Source organism: Amblyomma mixtum, chromosome 2 (genome assembly GCF_055824585.1).
Source record: "Amblyomma mixtum isolate Tamu chromosome 2, ASM5582458v1, whole genome shotgun sequence".
In the NCBI taxonomy this organism is placed as follows: domain Eukaryota; kingdom Metazoa; phylum Arthropoda; class Arachnida; order Ixodida; family Ixodidae; genus Amblyomma; species Amblyomma mixtum.
In genome coordinates, this window is record NC_143013.1 from 274,646,030 (window position 1) to 274,666,353 (window position 20,324).

General features: G+C 43.1%; 1 protein-coding gene across 2 annotated transcripts in view; it reads left to right on the plus strand.

Annotated features, from left to right (window-relative positions):
* The window catches only part of LOC149364052 (uncharacterized), a 36,466-nt gene that overhangs the window by 3,480 nt on the left and 12,662 nt on the right, over positions 1-20,324 (plus strand). The window contains exons 2-8 of one of the 2 annotated variants that reach the window (XM_089574041.1): positions 3,942-4,101; positions 7,244-7,392; positions 7,824-8,006; positions 12,131-12,247; positions 16,239-16,325; positions 16,604-16,742; positions 18,750-18,840. In XM_089574041.1, the coding sequence (XP_089430167.1) occupies positions 3,942-4,101; positions 7,244-7,392; positions 7,824-8,006; positions 12,131-12,247; positions 16,239-16,325; positions 16,604-16,742; positions 18,750-18,840 (926 nt within the window). The remainder of the gene's footprint in view (positions 1-3,941; positions 4,102-7,243; positions 7,393-7,823; positions 8,007-12,130; positions 12,248-16,238; positions 16,326-16,603; positions 16,743-18,749; positions 18,841-20,324) is intronic. The other variant, XM_089574042.1, reaches the window with a different exon arrangement.

The following is a 20,324-nucleotide window of genomic DNA, read 5'->3' on the forward strand; positions in this document are numbered from 1 at the left end:
ATCAGTGAAGGCATGTGACAAAACACTGAAGGGAAGGTCATAATGTGGGTAATAAAAAGCTGAGGCCCAAGGAAATGCCTTGGGGGACATCCTAGATTGCAGGAAAAGGCAGGATGCATAAGAATTGGCAAGGGAAATCTGCTGACGGCTGGCTGTTTAAGCTTAGATCCAGTTTAGAGCTATTGGATGTAAGTTAAAGCACGAGAAAACCAGCCTTACATAAATAAGGGAATCACATACTTTTTCAAAGCAAAGAAAAAAAGCATCATAGGGGGATGATACAGTCAAGGTGCATGTCTTGAAGAAAAAGAGCAAGTTGGCTGTTGCAGAAGTGTTTTCTAAAAGCTTGCCAATTAATTTGGATGAAACAACTTAATGGGCCAAAACAATCTAGCAGGGGCAAGAGTACGAGATGTGTTTGGTGATTTGCAGCACATGCCAATGGCACAAATAGGGAAGGGTAAGAAACATAGAGGGCCCAAGCTATGATGAGGCAGGAAGCTATCTTCATAGCAAGCACCAGATATGCCTACACAACCTGCTTTCAAACCATGCTTTTTATGACTTGCGGGATATTGCAGCCTTTAGTTTCATGAGCCGGCTAAATGGAGATGCCAGGTTAAAGGGACACTGAGGAGAGCACTATTAATATTTTTTTTTATAGCAATATCCGATAGTTCAGCATGTCATGGCTTTGTTGCCACTTGGCCGGCAGCGAAAGATGCATTTATTTCTAAGAAATTTGGATTCGAAGTTGAAAAAGTTTTTCCCGCCGCTCTGATTCAAACTTGGGATTCTCCTATGACGACACAGGACTAAGTGACATGAAACACGACGTAACGCAGACTCCATGATTTCTAGCGGCCAGCGCTGCCTAGCAGCAGCCGAAATGAAAGCTACCGCCGGCCGCACGTTGATGGCATCTATCGGCTATTGCGGCCGTCGCTACAGTCGCTTCGCTTATGTTTGCACTGGCGTTTTGCCAGCGTTACGATGGATCTCGTTCTCGAAGTCGTCAATGAAGTTCTCGCAAATAAACACCTTTAGCATACCGTGTACCTTGTTACCGCTAGCGGAATACCGGGAGCCCCCCTAACGCCGGTGAGCAGGCGCTGTTTGGTCCCGATGCTTCAGGCGCGCGCGTAGCTGCCGGGCACGTGGCGCCATCTGGCGACGTCAAGGAGATTTGCGCATGCATTGGCTGCGCCTCAGTGATTCGTGGCTTCTCGGGTCTTAGAGTTGCTAGAACCATTGGTTCTAGCAACACTGCTTTGTCCTATGACGTCATCACGCTTGTACTTGCGAGTTCGGCCTGTGGCGGCGATACCTTTGTTTTGGTTCTTGCTCTTTTCTACGTTACAAGAGCTTTGTTGTCAGTATGAGTGGCGTTTTTGTAATCAGGAGCTGGTACTCTGCCGATACAAGCCATCTTCAATTTCTCCTCAGTGTCCCTTTAAAGGTGAAATTTTTAGCCACCCACCTGATTTGCACGGAATATTCAGTCAATTATGTTATGCATATCTACTCGGGATGGAATAGTGGTGTAAGAGGGGTCCTCCTTTGACCTCACATTAAAATCTGTATACATGTATATTATACTGATAAGAAAAGTTGGTGTGCATAAGAAAACTCTTTCTTAAAACACCTAACATTCGTGCTCACTGCACTCGAAACTGCAAGAACAGCACTTCCATTGAGGGTACTCACTATCCAGTTATTTTCTGTTGAGTGCCATAGATACACTTCAGAAGTTACATTCAAGGGCTTTTCTTGAGGATGCTTATCTCGTGTGCACTCCAGCACTTCAGTGAAGTCAGACTTCTCATTTTCTGCTGCACAAATCAGAATGGAACTCTTCGGGCAGGTTCTTAATTAGTGTCCTGATGAGAAAAGTGAGTGTGCCTAAGAAAACTCTCTTTTTTAAGATACTTGATGTTTATGCTCACATGCACTCAAAAGTGCAAGAACAGCACTTCCATTGAGGGTACTCACTATCCAGTTATTTTCTGTTGAGTGCCATAGATACACTTCAGAAGTTACATTCAAGGGCTTTTCTTGAGGATGCTTATCTCGTGTGCACTCCGGCACTTCAGTGAAGTCAGACTTCTCATTTTCTGCTGCACAAATCAGAATGGAACTCTTCGGGCAGGTTCTTGATTAGTGTCCTGATGAGAAAAGTGAGTGTGCCTAAGAAAACTCTCTTTCTTAAGATACTTGATGTTTATGCTCACATGCACTCAAAAGTGCAAGAACAGCACTTCCATTGAGGGTACTCACTATCCAGTTATTTTCTGTTGAGTGCCATAGATACACTTCAGAAGTTACATTCAAGGGCTTTTCTTGAGGATGCTTATCTCGTGTGCACTCCAGCACTTCAGTGAAGTCAGACTTCTCATTTTCTGCTGCACAAATCAGAATGGAACTCTTCGGGCAGGTTCTTAATTAGTGTCCTGATGAGAAAAGTGAGTGTGCCTAAGAAAACTCTTTCTTAAGATACTTGATGTTTATGCTCACATGCACTCAAAAGTGCAAGAACAGCACTTCCATTGAGGGTACTCACTATCCAGTTATTTTCTGTTGAGTGTCATAGATACACTTCAGAAGTTACATTCAAGGGCTTTTCTTGAGGATGCTTATCTCGTGTGCACTCCGGCACTTCAGTGAAGTCAGACTTCTCATTTTCTGCTGCACAAATCAGAATGGAACTCTTTGGGCAGGTTCTTGATTAGTGTCCTGATGAGAAAAGTGAGTGTGCCTAAGAAAACTCTCTTTCTTAAGATACTTGATGTTTATGCTCACATGCACTCAAAAGGGCAAGAACAGCACTTCCATTGAGGGTACTCACTATCCAGTTATTTTCTGTTGAGTGCCATAGATACACTTCAGAAGTTACATTCAAGGGCTTTTCTTGAGGATGCTTATCTCGTGTGCACTCCGGCACTTCAGTGAAGTCAGACTTCTCATTTTCTGCTGCACAAATCAGAATGGAACTCTTCGGGCAGGTTCTTGATTAGTGTCCTGATGAGAAAAGTGAGTGTGCCTAAGAAAACTCTCTTTCTTAAGATACTTGATGTTTATGCTCACATGCACTCAAAAGTGCAAGAACAGCACTTCCATTGAGGGTACTCACTATCCAGTTATTTTCTGTTGAGTGCCATAGATACAATTCAGAAGTTACATTCAAGGGCTTTTCTTGAGGATGCTTATCTCGTGTGCACTCCAGCACTTCAGTGAAGTCAGACTTCTCATTTTCTGCTGCACAAATCAGAATGGAACTCTTTGGGCAGGTTCTTGATTAGTGTCCTGATGAGAAAAGTGAGTGTGCCTAAGAAAACTCTCTTTCTTAAGATACTTGATGTTTATGCTCACATGCACTCAAAAGTGCAAAAACAGCACTTCCACATTGAGGGTACTCACTGTTCAGTTAGTTTGCTGTGAAGCGTCCTCCAAATTTTTTCCGGAGCCCTCCATCGCCCACCCCTTAGATGTCCCCGAAATAGATCATCTCCTCATCGAACTAGTGCAACAATCTATTGCAACAGTTAACTACAACGAAAAAAAAGCACCTCATAAACCGCGAAATGCATTCCACATTACAAATAGAAAAAAAAAACTGTTTTTGTTATTAACTTTTTCTGCGATGTCTTCTCATCTCTTATTTGTTAATTTCTCAGTGTTGGTGATAGCAGCGATGAAGAATTTTGGCTGAATTTGCTTTTGCACTGAACTTTAGCTCAAAATATATCGCAAGCCTGTGTATTGTTTGCTTTCAATTACCATGTATTCAGTGACAGATTTTATAGGCCATAAATACTGCAGGACATATGCTGCCTTCTGTTCAAGTTATCTTGATGAATATCGCCGGAACTAACACTTACACTTTCATGTGCTAATAACTTATCATCATGTATCTCAGTAAACGGTATTTTTTTTTATTGCAGATTAAGCCATTCAGGGCCCTGTCTTCATTAGAATGGACGTTTTTTGCCATTTCATCGTTGAGCCTCATGGTGTCTCTGGGCTTCACAGTAGAGCGATTGGTAACATTGCCAAGGGACTCGGATGATTACACTTTTGCCATCATGCTGTGTTTTACGTCAAGTAAGTTGTACATTTTTATGTGTTACGCCAGTTAATGAAATCATCAGCCTTAAGCCAGTAGTGTGAAAAATCTGAGATCTTTAATTTAAAATAATATACTGCATGGAATTGGTGCGTTGGTGCATGGAATTGGTGGTGGAAACCTGCCATAAGTGGTTGTTTTATGACTAAAGATTGCTTGCCACTTCTATGCATTCAACAAATTGAAGCATTTTATGTCACCCTTCGGAGCAATTCTGCTAAAGTCTGTTTTATTTTGTGTGTGTGTGTGCACTAGCACTTATTGTGACCATTCCCCGCATTTAGCCATTGTGTGTTTGTCTGTCTGTTTGTTTGTTCGAATGCTTGCTTGTTTGTGTGTCTGTGTTTGTCTGTCTGTCTGAATCCAGTTTTGTGCCATGCTGCTCATCTGTCCATTGGGTAGTGGGTGAACACTCCCAGGGATCTATGAATGGAGAGAATGAACAATTCCACATATATGAACATTGACCCGTTACCACTTTCCAAACAACTGCCATCCATGAACACTGGATCAGAACACCAGAACCGAAGTGAAAACGAAACTGCTAGCACACCCAATTCACATTTGGCCCTACTCAAGGCGATTATTTTTTTTTTGTACAGCTACCGCTTTGTTTTTCAATAAAGAAAGGGTATATGTTTATTTTTCAGGAGAGTAAGATGCTCGGTACTGTGACCATCAATCCATTACTTCGCTTCATCATCTAAACACTACACATTCCACAAATGAGGGAGCTTTTACAATAACGGAAATGTTTGGATCACGTCTGGCAGCTGGCCTGCAGCAGGTGTTGTTGTTGCACTCAGGTTTTCTGATGACTGCAGCCTTGACCCATGGCTGAAATTCATGTTTGTCGCTTTCTTTCTTTTATTTTTGTTTTCTCTTTGTAGTTTTACTCATGGTGGAGTATAAAATTTATCAGGCGAAGTGCAGTTGATTATTCACTAGGGTGTGGCAGATATGTTTCGACCACAAGATAAAAAGCTGCCGTGTTAACCAATAGAATCAGTGTGTTAATGCCAGTGTCTGTGATGTCAGAAATGTTGTATTATAACATTCCCGTGATCACCTGACTCGAAAAGAAGGAACTGTTTATGAGGACCATTATTAATAGTAGTCACTGGAAATTGACTTTGTCTTTGAAATGCACCAGAGTGTTTTAAAATTGCTTGAGTAACATTAAATTGTTGTAGCATTTGCCTAGGGAAAGCATTTCTGCATTCTCCATGTGTGACAGTTGGAAAAGTGAAGTTTGGCTCAAAACCAATGCGAAAAAACATGGACATCAAGAGAAGAAGATAAACGCAGTGCTGTTTCTCTAACAGCTTCTCCTCTTGGTGTCAGTGTTTTTTCATGTTGGTCATCATGTTATCTCACAAGCAGCCTCTGTACCTGCATTTGCATTGAAATTCCCTGCTACCCATGAATGATGCCTAGCTTGCCTGTACTCTGTGGTTCACAATAAATTATTGGTAGTTTAGTATTGAGTTGAATTGAGATGCTGTTAGCTACAGGTGGGGTTAACCTTGCGGTTTCTGCCAGCAACTGCTCTACCGTAAGTTTAGTGTCCTCGTCTTGGGTTGCATTATGATTATGTAGTCTTGTCAGATCAAACTCACCTAAACTGCTGTATTAATGCTGACCAGGCTGTGACGGTGCTGTGGCTTTCTTGTACCCACTGTCGAGGTAGCCAAAGCTGGCTAAAGCCAAGCCAGTCCTAGCCCAACAGAGAGTCAAGCAGATGATGTCCTTATTAAGTAAGCAGTAATATAACCTCCATAGCACTGGATAAGTAACCCTTGTTGTTTACACCCGTCATTCACAAATCCAACTTTCGTTTTCTCTCCCCCTGTTTTTTTATCCCATCTTCGAGTTTAGCGTAGCCAACTGCTTTTCTGCTTTACCTGTCTGCCTCTCTTTTGCCTTTTCTCATTCTTTCTACTGTCAGGAAGTAAAAATATCAAGCTGTAGTCACAAATGTTTCATGTTGTTGGAGAAGCTGGGTGCTGTTATGTGGCAGCACATACGGTGCTGCCATCTATCGCCAGCACATTCATAGCGTGCAGAATTGAACCACGGGTCACTGCAGACAGAGCGCCTACATTTGTAGTGCATGGTGCTTCGTTTTCCTTTTCATAGTGTGCAGCTTGCAGTATTTGAACTGGTAATTTCTACACAACAGTAGGCTTAAGTTATAAACTCATCACACGTAGGTGAACGCAAATATAAACAGGCCAATTTTGCAATCGGCAATGGGGCACATGGACTTCCTGCCCACTTTACCACACCCCTCAAGTTCCGACACTGTGCCCATAGAATGTACATGCGCTTTATTGGTTTTTGTTGCGAAAGCAACACTCCGACAGCCAAAGCGAGACCTCAGGTGGCCAGCGTAGCTACACTGACCTTGTTTCAATTGGTCGAAATGGTCGTGATGTCACAGTGCCCGACCATGCAACCAATTAAAGAGATCGTATGGCGATGCTCGAAGTAAGTGATACTGAGTTTAGTTAATTGTTTAATTAACCAATTAGCCTAATTAACCTTTCTAGTCAGACCAGATAAATAAATAAAACCAAGTAGGAAATTGGTCAAGTTGGCGAATCGAACCAGGGGCTCCGGCGTGCGAGACGAGCACACTAACCACTCCGCCATGCCAGCTCAATGGTTTGGAATGAACAAAGGCGCGTCTAGTGAATATGGTGTCTTCAATCACTCCCATCTTCCTCCCTTCCTGTTACTGCGAAGTTCAGGTGTCCACTGAGGTATGCCAGGCAGATACATTTCCTTTTCTTAAAAACCAATTTACCAACGAGCAAGGCGTAGAGCCGGATGGGCGATGGTGTTCTGTGGACTCCCTGGCAGTTCTGCGGACTCCCTGTCAGCATTGCAAGACGCTGTCGTGTTCCACTCATTGAGGCGAAGCTTAACATCTTGACCACACATCAGTGATACAAGCAGCAACACTGCGCTTAATGCTTTCGCCTCACCACACTTTAGGTCAACAAAGTGCCCCCTGAAATTTTTAATTATTTAGTATGCTGCTTAATTGCAGTTTTTAAGGAGAGTCTTGTTGCTTTGCATATTTAATATCTTTTTATTCTTTCTTTCTTTTTCCAGTATTCTGTTTCTTCTACATTGTGCATGGCATACTGAAAGAAAGATACCATGAGATTGCTGTCTTCTTGGTCAGCACTGTTCTTCTCACCAGCTACCTGATCATCAACGTCGCCTCTGCACATGCAACTGGAGAAAACGCTCTGAAATGGGTGCGGCAAATGCTCTAGATGGTATACAAAGTATTGGTAACTGGCATGCCAGAGACATCTTTCACCAGTAGCATGTTAATGTATGATATGTTGTGTGGGGTCCAAGGCTTTGCATTTAAACTTGCTTTAAAGCAAATCATTCAATACCTAGTACTGGTGTTGCATGTGAAGATTTTTAGGTGCGATGTCCTTCTGCATTTTATCAGTCTGTTAGATTGCTAGTTTTTTTTCTCCCTTTCTTTTTTTTTTTTTCAAACACCTTCAATAGAGCTATAGCAGCACGACGGCAAAAAAAAAATGCTTAACAACTGAATGATGAGTTTTAGCACTGCTTTAGATCAAAATATTTTTCTGGCTGCACTTGAAGTGAATTTATGGAATTGCATCGTTGTGCAGTGATTTGAGTCCAAATCGTTGTGTGTTCTACGCAGGTGCGGCTAGGCATTGCCATCGTGTTTCTAGCTGCCATTGTTTTCCTGGGCGGGCGTGTAATGCTTCGCTATCGGCGTGACCGCAAGCTGCTGTTCTTAATCAATGCCAAGCAAGACCTGCAGTCCATGATTGGATGGCTTTTCCTCTGTGCCTCTCTCATCTTCTTTGATGTGCAGCTGCAGGTAAGTTCAATAGTCACGGCCCATCCAGGAGCCCTGCAGTCAGCCAAAACTATCACGTGTTGCGTAAATTAGAGAAAATCAAAAAAAAATTCTCTCGGCCTAACCGCACGGTTGTTCTGGCTCAAATTTCGCACAGAGGTTGCATTTGGCGGTCAGTTTTGTTTTATACCACATTTAGGTGGGGTACTTGCCTGACTCGGTCAGAATTATTTGGAAATCCCCATCGTCTGCGGCGACGGGAACCAAAACCGAAAGGCTTCTCAGCAGTGGTACCCGTAGCGCCATCTCGTACCAACCGGAGAAACCCAGGTGTGCTAAATTGGTGAGCAAATCATCTTTACTTGGTGCTGTCTGCTGCGAAGCAGCGCAAGACATCACCGAAAATGCAGTCGTACAGCGATCAAGAGAAGGCCATGGCCGTGATTTGGATGCGAGTCGAAATCCTCCTACGCCGCCCTCCCCGGTAGCACGGCCGTGCCGGTAGAGGGCTCGTTTCTCCGGTTGGTACGAGATGGCGCCACGGGTACCAGTGCTGCGAAGCCTTTCTGTTTTGGTTTTCCGTCGCCGCAGACAATGGGGATTTCCAAATAATTCTGACCGAATCAGGCAAGTACCCAAACTAAATTGGCATAAAACAAAACTGACCGCCAAATGCAACCTCTGTGCGAAATTTGAGCCCGAACAAACGTGCAATTAGGCCGAGAGAATTTTTTTTCGATTTTCTCTGATTTACGCAACAGTCGGTACTGCACCGCTGTGTAGCAGTGGCAGAACATGTTTGCTGAGTTGACAAGTAGCGCCCCTATTTTTCACATTTATTCCCGCTGGTCATTTTTTAAAGGAATCGGCAATAGCGTATGGCAGTGTGTGAACGATAGGATGCTGCAGGGTGTTGGAAAGGCCACTCACATACCAGGCTTGGGGCACAGTGGCGAAGGCATTTGCTGATGAGCCTGGGATGGCAAGAACGAATGCCAACCATGGGAGCTGCATTTCAGTGGAAGTGAAATCCAAAAACACCTGTGAGCCGTGTGACGTCGGTATGCGTTTAAAAAAAACTCTGGCAGCCAGAATTGATGCCCTCTATTACAGCATCTGCCACAACCCACATGTAGCTTTGTTATGTCACGCATCACATACGACATACCAACCAAAAAGGGTAAGCTTCTGCTGTATACTTCGCACACTTCGGAAATGCAGACACTTCCAGTCGATGACTGCACCAATTCGTATAAAATTTAATCCATTTAAAGGGACACTGAGATCAGTTAGAACATGGCCTATATCGATGGGGTACCGCCTTCTTATCACAGAGACCACTCTTACCGAAAACAGGCTTATTATAAGCTAGAAAAGGCCGAGAAACGAAATGTAGATGTAGCCATCACCTTGCCAATTTCGCAAGTAAAATTCGTACATCGAGACCAAGTTTTTGGCGCAGATCTCAGAGTCTATGCTATACTGCTATTCACTTCAAAACGGTGGGAACCCGCCCTTTTTGGTGTAGATATCAAGAGTTTAAATACAGTGGCGGGAACATTTTCAGATCCAGTTTCCTTGGCAATAAATGCGTGTTTTGCTACTGGACAAATGTGAGCATAGCCAGAAAGAGCCAGGGAATCAATTTTTGCTCAGAACAATAATTGAATGAAGTTGTCCTCAGTTTAGCGTTATGAACAGGGCAAAAGGGCCAGGACGAGGAAAGAAACATACGCGAAGTGCTAAACCTTCACCGACTCTCCCAATTTTCCTTTCTACCGTTGTCCTCTGTGTCCTTTGGAAAGGAATGGTAAGATCTGGTTATTTGATGAAGTGAGATTTCAGTCAAAGCCTTCAGTGTAAGAGATTGCTGCCGATTTCAGAATAATTTAGGAAATTTGTTTTTGCAACTTTGTGTAGGTCTGTAATGGGAGCAGATACCAGAGATACCAAGTTACTCTTGTTGGAGCAGTGAAAGGGGGAAAATTGACATCTTAAATTGTTCTGGTCTAATGTTTAGGGGAATCCCCCAAGGTGGAGTAGATTTTGTGATAAGGGAGTAATTACTCATTTGCATCCACCTAAGCGCAGCCATACGGCTACAAAGGAAAGCTACATAGCTTATTAAAGAAAAATTCGTCCTGGTCTGAGGTTCGAAACTGGGACCACCGCTTCACTGGAAGACACTCTACCAACTGAGCTAACCAGGACGGCAAGTTTATGACAGGGCGAGAGTGAATTGGTCAATAACTCGTAGCGGGAACAGTGTTGATCAAATAAATTGCTCTATGCATGGTTTGTTAAGTCAGTCATGCATGATTATCAAAAGTCATGAAGTAACTAAAAACTATTTTTTTGATTGCTAAAGTATCATTTGTGAAATAATGGCGCAAAATGGAATCAAATGCAAGGTGAATGTTATTTTTCTGCCACAAGTGCTTCAACAGTATCATCAGTGAAATTTTAATTGAAATCTGTTTTAGTTACTGAGCCAGATTGCCGGAAAGGTGAAACTGAAATATTTCAAATTTTTGTAATTTTCAAGAGCTTGATAAAGAATTGGGTTGAGACTTAAGCTAAGCTGATTGAAGCTAACTGTATCCAACTGCTCACAGTAGGAAGGAAAAGTTGGAGATGAGAATTTATTCCCTTATTACTAAGCAATAGACTGGCCCTTGATCCTTCACCACATTTATCACCCTTGTTGACACAACTGACACTTCACTGTCATCTCGTTTGACTTATCTCATACTTTGCTCATAGTGATGCATTCAAGTTCTCTTTATTTCCGCATATCAGAAATGAGTGCAGTTTGTCAGCACAACGAATGTTATGGGGGCGCGGAGTGATATTGTTTGTTTCCTGCTTTCCTTGTTCATTCTTCTGGTGTTTCCCCCCTGCCTTGATGTGAAAATGATCTACAGTAAGCAGTAAATAAAAATAAATATATGCCTAAATTTAAACTCTACCTCTGTCAATAACTACATTTCGTTTGAGTCAGATTTAACAGATTCGGTTAAGCCAGGCACTTGGCATTTGCTAATGCAGCTCAACGTTTCTAAATGTAAGTTCATGCACATCTCACGTAAACGTTCGATTCTTCATTTTTCGTACTCCCTGAACTCCATAGCGCTCTCTCAAACTAATTCATACCGGTACCTCGGCATTGAGATAACAACCAACCTAACCTGGGCTAATCACATCACGAAACTATGTGCTAGTGCCTCCAGATCACTCGGATTCATTAGGCGATCACTTTCCATGTCCACCGCAGCCACCAGACAACTAGCATATGAAACGTATATCCGAACTAAACTAGAATACGCCTCAACAATATGGAATCCTCACCAAGCCTACTTAATAGATTCACTCGAAGCCATCCAGAATCAGGCAGCACGCTTCATCACCTCACAGTATAAATCTCAGCTCAGCATCACAGCGTTGAAATCATCTCTCGGCATCAAGTCATTAGCCTTTCGCAGGAAAACTTCAATTCTTTGTCTTTTTCACAAACTGTACTTTAACTTTCCAGCACTTGGAGAAAACCATCTACGAGCTCCGCTATGATCATCTCGTCGTTTATTTAACTCCTTAAGCATACAGCGTTTGCACGGCTCCACCAATTATTTCAATAAATCTTTCCTTCCCAGTGCGATAGAAAGCTGGAATAACCTCCCCGAACACATTGTCATTGAGACTAACCCTTCCAGATTCAGACAGCTCCTAATCGACCATCTCAACCACAAATAATTTTTTCCTGCACCCTATGCCAGCTTCCAAGCCCTGCAAACTGACCAGCCTGTTCTACTTCCAAAGTTGTAATTTGTTTCTGTTTATATTTCTGCTACACTCTGTCATGATGTGGTTATTTGAATTTGTTACTTCTGTCTTTTTTTCGTCTTGTTCTACTTTTTTTTTTCTTATTTTATATTTTCTATATTTTTCTGTATTTCCATATTCCTTCTATATTTATATATTCATGTATGACTGCTGAACACCCCTGTACCACCTCCCCCCCCTTATGTAATGTCCCTAACGGGACCCTTAAGGGTTAATAAATGATGATGATGATGAGTGCGGTTTTGCATTTTTAATTTGGTCTTGTGGCCAACTGGGCAATGACAGGTGGCACTCTTTGCTTGCAGGGCACCATGCTGATCTTCGTCATGAACAATGGCACGAATATGAACGACACAGAGAAAATTATCCTGGGTGTTGGGGTACCAGTGACCATATTTTGGGCTGTGGCTGGAAACCGCACGGTGAGCGGCGTGTTCTCCGTAGAGCTGTGCTGCTTTGCCTAACTGAAGTTGTGACAGTTTATCCTGTGTAGCCGAGGTTGGCTACGCTTGATTTATTTATGGAAACTGGTGAAGCCACTCAGAAGCGAATATTCTTCTGGATTCACAACCCACATCTGCAATGTGTATACAGGGTGTTTCACCTAAGACTTTCTGCAATTTTTAAAAATAAGCTATTTGAATTAGATGCGCGCTTTTTCTGGCATAGCATTGTCAGTGGTGTAGTACATCATAATTCAACTAAGACGTGCTAACTAGCAGGCTTGTTAACCAATATTTAATAGTTAACTTTTAAACTATTACCGTTGGGCTCCTTAATTATTGAGAGGCATGCAGCACACCGTAAGTAATGTCCATATCTGTTTTTAGAATTTCGAGAACGCGATTATCCTCGGCGCTGTGACCCAACAAATTTCGCCTACATCGCGCCAAAATACATGCGGTTTGAGAAGCTTGCAGGCAAAGCAACCTCTCCAGTGAACCTAACTCGTCGAAATAGCCAAAATTTGTTGGGTCACAGCGCCGAGGATAATCGCGTTCTCGAAATTCTAAAGACGGATGTGGACATTACTTGCGGTGGGCTACATGCCTCTCAATAATTAAGGAGCCCAACGGTAATAGTTTAAAAGTTAACTATTAAATATTGGTTAACAAGCCTGCTAGTTAGCACGTCTTAGTTGAATTATGGTGTACTACACCACTGACAATGCTATGCCAGAAAAAGCGCGCATCTAATTCAAATAGCTTATTTTTAAAAATTGCAGAAAGTCTTAGGTGAAACACCCTGTATGACCTGAAAATTCCGCAAATAACACGACTTCGGATTCTCTGTTTGAACTAGTCTCCATTGGGGATCCAGGTCAGGTTAACGCCTTCAACGCATGGAAAAAAGGCTGCGTGGGACATTGAGAAAGTGAGGGTAGCAAAAGAGCGGTGAAGAGTAGGGAAGGGAAAAAAGCAAAATTGGGCGCAGGGCTGGGCGGTGCGAAACATGAAGCAGTGATGGCACAGCAGCCGCAGCTTCATGTGACGTCATGTGCACTAACATGTGGAAGGCTTTGCCACGTTTGATTGTGCTGTGTGTGGTTCCGCAGCATTGCTCAAGAATTCCGCCTTAAATGATACAGACAGCATGGAAGACAAAGCCAGGTTCACGCACAACCTTCAGCTAGTAGCCATAATTTTTTTTATGATCCGAAAAACTCAGACTCCCCCCCCCCCTACAATACATTCATGCAAATGTGATATATTTCTAACAATCAGCTAGTCTCATGTTGAACGCCAGGTTCACTGCCGCTCGTGTTAGTTGAATAAGACAGCTTTAGCATTTTCGCAAGACATCAGACAATTCTGACTGATGACGACTGCATACTTTTCCTGCTTGTTGTTGCTTTGTGTACGTTTTGTACCACTGCCTTTACAGCGCTGCTGCTACCGCAGCCAACTCAGACATGATGAACGTGTCAAAACTAGAAGAAATAATTTCTTCAAAAGCACACACAGTCGAGGTGCTCATCAGACACATATCCTAAGAGGACATAATGGTGTAACTGCACTCATCATGTGTACTGTTCTCACTGCTGCGAATGTTACGTCGATGAGCCTTTGGAGCATAGCATATTGCCGCCCGTTCGAAAAATCTTTGCTGCTTTGCCTTGTGTGCATGTTTCTTCTGTGGTTTCTGTTTTAGGCACCCTGCTTTTTTCCAAGTTCCATGCTCCTCTGCTGAAGTGCATGCTGTTCTCCTATACCCCCATGTTTCTCAATGCTTTTTCTGGCTTCCCTTCTCTTGTGCTCACTGTCTTGGTTCCTGCCCTTTCTCAAAGCTTACGCTGCTGGCCCCATGTTTCAGCTGCTGTCTTCGGTTTTGCCATATCTGCTTGCCATATCTTGATGTAGAGCATGACAATGAGGCCATTCTGCACACTTAGCTCCTAGCGTGACATGAAATAACCGCATGATTCCGTGGCGCTGTGCATTTTATTTGTTTGGTTACCTACGTACAGTTAAACCTGGGTATAACGAAGTTGAGAAAAGTCCGGGATTTTTTGTTACATCCAGGTTTTCGTTGCATGCAGTTTTCGTAAAAAGATCCGCAAGGGCAATGCAGAACAGGAACCAAAATAAAAAATAAATGTAGGTGAAATCACCTTGAAAATGTTTACAGGAAACCCCATTATTCGATGTCTGATAGCGCGACTGCCGCGGATTGCGTAGCACAAGCAACCGCGGGGCGGCAAAAGCGAAAGCAACGTAGATGCGCTGACGGACACGTTGTCTCAACTGCGGTCGCTCATTGCAATTGTTTACACTCCTCTCATGTCAGTTAGTGCTTTACTTTTCAGCCAAATTTCGTAACTCAGCACAAGCTAACAGACAGTCGGCCTAGCGAGTTTGTTACATCAAGGTCAACCACCGCTAAGTGTTCATTACATGGAGGTCTCAAATACATGCGCTTCAATGGGGGCGGCGTTGGCGAATTGAAAAACTTCGTTATATCAAGGAATTTGCTATATGGAGGTTCGTTACATCCAGGTTCAACTGTATTCGTTTCTTTGTGTGTACACAATGACGCATACATCATGCAACAGCTGAGCTCGTGCTCATCCCTATCTGGTCAGTGCACTTTCCTCCTCTGTTTTCTTTCTTTGGTACTACATGGCTGCATTCTTTTTGATGCACACGTGCTCAATACAGTACTTGTAAAGCTGTTGAAATATGCACATGACATCTAGCAGCTATAGGAGGGAGGTGGTTCATGCAGTATCCATGTAAAGATATTTCCATGAAGGGTATATTAGTTGATTCATTGGCCGCCACGGTGGCTCAGTGGTTATCGCACTCGGCTGCTGACCCGAAAGACGCGGGTTCGATCCTGGCCACAGCAGTTGAATTTCAATGGAGGTGAAATGCTAGAGGCCCGTGTACTGTGCGATGCCAGTGCACGTTAGAGAACCCCAGGTGGTCGAAATTATCTGGGGCCTTCCACTGGCACCCCTCATAGCCTAAGTCACTTTGGGGCATTAAAACCGTTAAACCAAACCAACTTATATAGCTGAAGAAGCTCATTGACTTGAAAACAACCATGCAATAGTGACTCAAGCTGAAGATATAATATAGCTACCAGTATCTCTTGGAGATTGCTAAAAAAAATGTGGGCAAAAAATCTAATGCTGCTGACATGTGAAACCTAATTTGTCTTTGTTATGTTTTAATGGTAGTTTCTATCTCTACTCAGATATCATGCTTTCTGTGTTCTGCATATTATGCACTATGTGTTGTTCAGGTTTTCCTGCCTCCTCTCAAGAAGTCCTCATAGCTTCAGGTTCATGTTAAAAAGTTTGCGAAACTCCACTCACCACAGTGGCTTAGTGGCATTGCCATTCAGCTGCTGATCCCAAGCTCATGGGTTCAGTCGCAGCGGTCGCATTTCCATGGAGGCGAAATACAAAGTCACCAGTGTGCTGTGCAATGTCAGTGCACATTAGAGAACCCCAGGTGGCCTAAATTAATCCAGAGCCCTGCACTACAGCTTCCGTGCACTATGGCTTCCCTCACAGTGCATAAGAGTGCCCGGGTTCATACCTGACCACGGGTGCCGCGTTTTGACGGAGGCGAAACACAAAAAGCGCCCATGTGCTGTGCGATGTCTGTACACGTTAAAGATCCCCAGGTGGTCAAAATTATTCCGAGCTCTCCACTACGGCACCTTTTTTACTCCCACCTTCCTCCCTTCCCTCAGAGAGCGGTTGAGGTGTTCACCGAGAAGCGATGCAGTTACCTCACCTTTAGTTTCCTGGTAACCAGCCATAATAGTCCATGTCACATGTTCATGTTCACAGTTATAGTTTGTGAAGCTCTGCCACTGCAAGCATGCACGTGCGTATGGCTGCAGAATGAAGCTAGTGATGAATTTGTAAATTCTGAAACTTTTTTCTTATGTTCACTGCAGATATACAAGGAAAGCAAAGCATGGCTATGTTTCTTCATATTGCTGTGGTTTCCCAATGTCATCTACATAGGTCTAAGGCTCTATCATGTAAGTAAATCCCCTCTTCTTTACCAAAACACTTCTTAGCACTTATCAACAGTGAGATAAACACCAACACAAGGGTGCTGCCTGCATCTCTTGTTCAAGTGGAAGAACCCTGTGGTGATAACCCTTGTGAATGCATATTTGCAAAACTAAGCAACAGAAGCAAAGCATAAGAAAATTTGCTGTACATGCATAGTAAAAAGAAGTTAGAAGTAAATAAGGAATGATACAAGACGCAACTTTCCCAACTGAACAAAGCTTGATACTGCTCTTCTGTGCAGCTGAAGAAAAATGAAGCGGAGACAGCACTCTACCGAGCCACAGTGGCATGTGCTGTAGTGGCCCTGGTGATTCGGGTGCTCCTTGCAATCAACATGGGCATTGTGGTGCGCAACTTTGGCCGTGGAATTCGGGAAAAACGTATGCATGCATACTTTTTTTCTTTTTACGCGTTTCAAATTATAAGGGAAAGCGAGGGTTACAGCACAGAGTAAAACTGGGACAGATTTCGGAGAAAGATCAGTCATCGATATGTTAACAAAGTGATGGTATGGGGCAAGATCTTGCAGCAGAACAGGCAACCGCTGTTGCAAGGGTGTAACACCGTCACTAATGCTAGCAGTTCGTGCTCCACTGTGACAGCAGATGTGTAAGGTGTGCTGCCATGGCCAAGTACAGCCTTGATCAGAAGTCATCAGGTGGCACTGTTTTGCTTTTGAACTACATAGTAGAACCCTCACTGAACCTTAAAGGTGCACTGAAGAGGAATCTGAACTTGTCTTTTTGCCGCGGGAACTCGATCTACACGTTCCTAGCATTCTTAGAAACTTTGACTTATTGCCCTGTATGGCCGATTTCCCAAATTAAATCGAATTAACAGCCGGCTCTCGCCCTTTTTTTTTAATTGTGCCTCGTACGGTGGGCGGAGTCGACCAACGCGTGGAGTGCCTTTCACCCAGTCCCGTGGTGGCTTGCCGCTCTGCCATCGGCGGAGTAATACGTAGTAGTCCGTAGTAGTCCGTAGTAGTCCGTAGTAGCAAATAGTGCGCGCGTATTTTTATTTCTGCGGGCTTATTTTGCGGCTATATTATGTGCGAATGAAACTATTTATTCATGGAAACATAAAAAACAAAATAAAGCGAAAGCAAAGCCTCCACAGAGCTGGCTGAAAGGCATTCCATGCGTTGGTCGACTCCGCCCACCGTACGAGGCAGAATTTAAAAAAAAAAGGCGGAAGCCGAACGTTAATTCGTTTTAATTGGGGAAATCGGCCACACAGGGCAATAAGTCACTGTTTCTAAGAATGCTAAGAACGTGTGGATCGAGTTCCTGCGGCAAAAAGACAAGTTCAGAATCCTCTTCAGTGCACCTTTAAGAAGCCATATAGTCTTAAAAGGTGAAGACAAGGGTCCTTCCTCATTTTGAAGAGCCTATAGCTTCAGAGCTGTCGTAAGGGCCCCACTACGGGACTTAAGAGTGAACTGTGTGGCCTGACAGCTTTTGACCAAAGGTGTACAGTCGTGAGCAACATGAGAGGGAACTAACTTTTTGCAGAAAATTGCAAATTTTTGGGTTATTTTTTCACGTAATTTGAGGGTGACTTTTGGATGTTTGATGCCAAGATGATATCTAGTTAGAAAATTGAAAAAAAAAAAAACTGTTCTTGTCGAACATTATTATGGAGTAATCAATGAACGAATGCCCTTTGTTCCCTCTCACCTTGCTTACGACTGTACGTATGTGGTTATGAAGAAACGGTGGTAGCCAACTAGCTGGAGCCCTGACCTCCACCTGAAGTGTCATTCAGCTTGCTTAATGGGGCTTAGTGACAGGTTTCAGTATGCACGTTTTCCACAAAGTCCCACGCATCCTTTGATATAGAAATTTCTGGCTGCACCACTAGCCAAGGCCACTGGTTTCAAGACATTCAAATCATACTTGGTTATCTGTAAAATTGCCATAGTTGCTTGCTACATTAGGCTAAGCAGCTTGTGGCCTAAAGGTTTTTATTTACACATGTTATGATTTGCCCACGTGTTGACGTTTTAGCACTAGCATTTATCCTGTGTTCACTTACTTGTGATCTTTAAAGTAAATGGGTGCCTGTCACCATTTGTAAGAGCAGCTATAGATTTTTTAAATTAATCTATTGTTTTTCTGAAAAGTGATGTAGAACTACTAACTGGGATCGACATTAGCACTACGAGCCTTACTTTATGATGAGCTTATTGCTAACATAGGGTAAACTAATGCTGGTTTTTCAGAGAGACTTGCTGGCCTTTGCATAGTTTTACACTGCACATTTTGTATCTTTTATTCGCTAGCAAGCTTTCATGGTTTCACAGTGCTTTTTGCCTTTGATCGCTGCCCATGAGCCAGCCACTGCTAAGCAACTAAGGGGGTCTCTTTTAAACATGGGGAGAGCAGTGTCTGCTGGAGAGTCGCTGGAGTCGCTGCGCCCTTCCACTTACTACCGCTACTCTGCTCCTGACGTGGGTGTAGCGCATTCACCCTGCAGGTGAGGCTTTTGCAGGCTGTGGCAAAGGCTCTCTGCACGGCTGGCACATCGCTGTTCGGTGATGGGCACGACAGGGATGCACGCTGCTCTTTGAAACTCCACATGAATGAGCTTTGCACTGCGTGCATGTGTGTGAGCATGTGTGTGTGAGAGAGCTTAAGCTGAGATGAGCAGTCAGGCTAGTTGATGGCACAGCACAGCGCAGACGTAGCAGGAAGGGAGAATGAAGCAGGGGTGGCAGGTAGTTGTAGTTGCAGTTGTTGTGCAAATTTATTTATCTATCTATCTATCTATCTACCTATATCTATCTAATCTATCTGTATCTATCTATCTCTATCTATCTATCTATTTATCTATCTATCTATTTATCTATCTTTCTATCGACCTATCTTATCTGTCTATCTTATCTATCTACCTATCTTATCTATCTATTTATCTATCTATCTTTCTTATCTATCTTTCTATCTACCTATCTTATCTGTCTATGTTATCTATCTACCTGTCTTATCTATCTACCTATCTTATCTATCTACCTATCTATCTTATCTATCTACCTATCTTATCTTATCTGTCTATCTATTTACCTAACCTACCCACCTACCAATCTAATCTATCTAATCAAATCTATCTATTCTAATCTAATCTTATCTATCTATCTAATCTGGGCCAGAGGCATTACAGAAGGGGAGTGGTAAATTTAAAAAGCGGAGAGGAAAAAGTACAGTTGGTTACATCAGCGTTAAATAGCACCTGAATATACAATGTTATCTAGTGCTTCACGGAACTTCCCCAATTATTGATGCCAACTACTTCTGCGGGAAGGTGGTTCCAGTCATGCGAGTTTCGCGGCCACAGTGATTGCGAGAAGCATTTAGGGCATGCCATAGTTCCAAATTGTGGTGGAACTTCCATCAGTGCGGTGGGATACATAAATTGGCTGCGGGATGAGGTGGTCACATAGAGTGGGATGATGGTACAACTTGTGGAACAGGGCGACACGGAACACTTTTCCACATGGTTTCACCAATGGGAGGCAGAGATTAATTTCACGGTATTTATACCAGCTGTGCAGTTGTAGTTAGCAAGGATAAAATGTACAGAGTTATTCTGGACCATCTTGAAATCACTAAGTTCTCAAAAGTATGATTCCATACCACTGTCGCATACTCAAGTTTGGATCGTATTAATGGTTTATATAAGCGATACTTCCAAGTAAGAAGGAACATTAAAAAAAGAACACTAAATAACCAGAACGGAGGAACACTATAAGGATATTTTCAGGCCACAGGAACTGTCGTTTGCTTCTTAGACCTCTGATGTGCAGCTGCCAGCGGAAGTAAAGGGATTGGCAAGGGTGACAGGTGGGATAAAGACAAGAGGGATAGTAAGGAAGGCTAATGTTAGAGAAAGGCAGTGACTACATGCATGGTGTGGTGACTTACAACTCAGCCTTGAGCTCTGTGCTTATCTAAATATCCGATCAC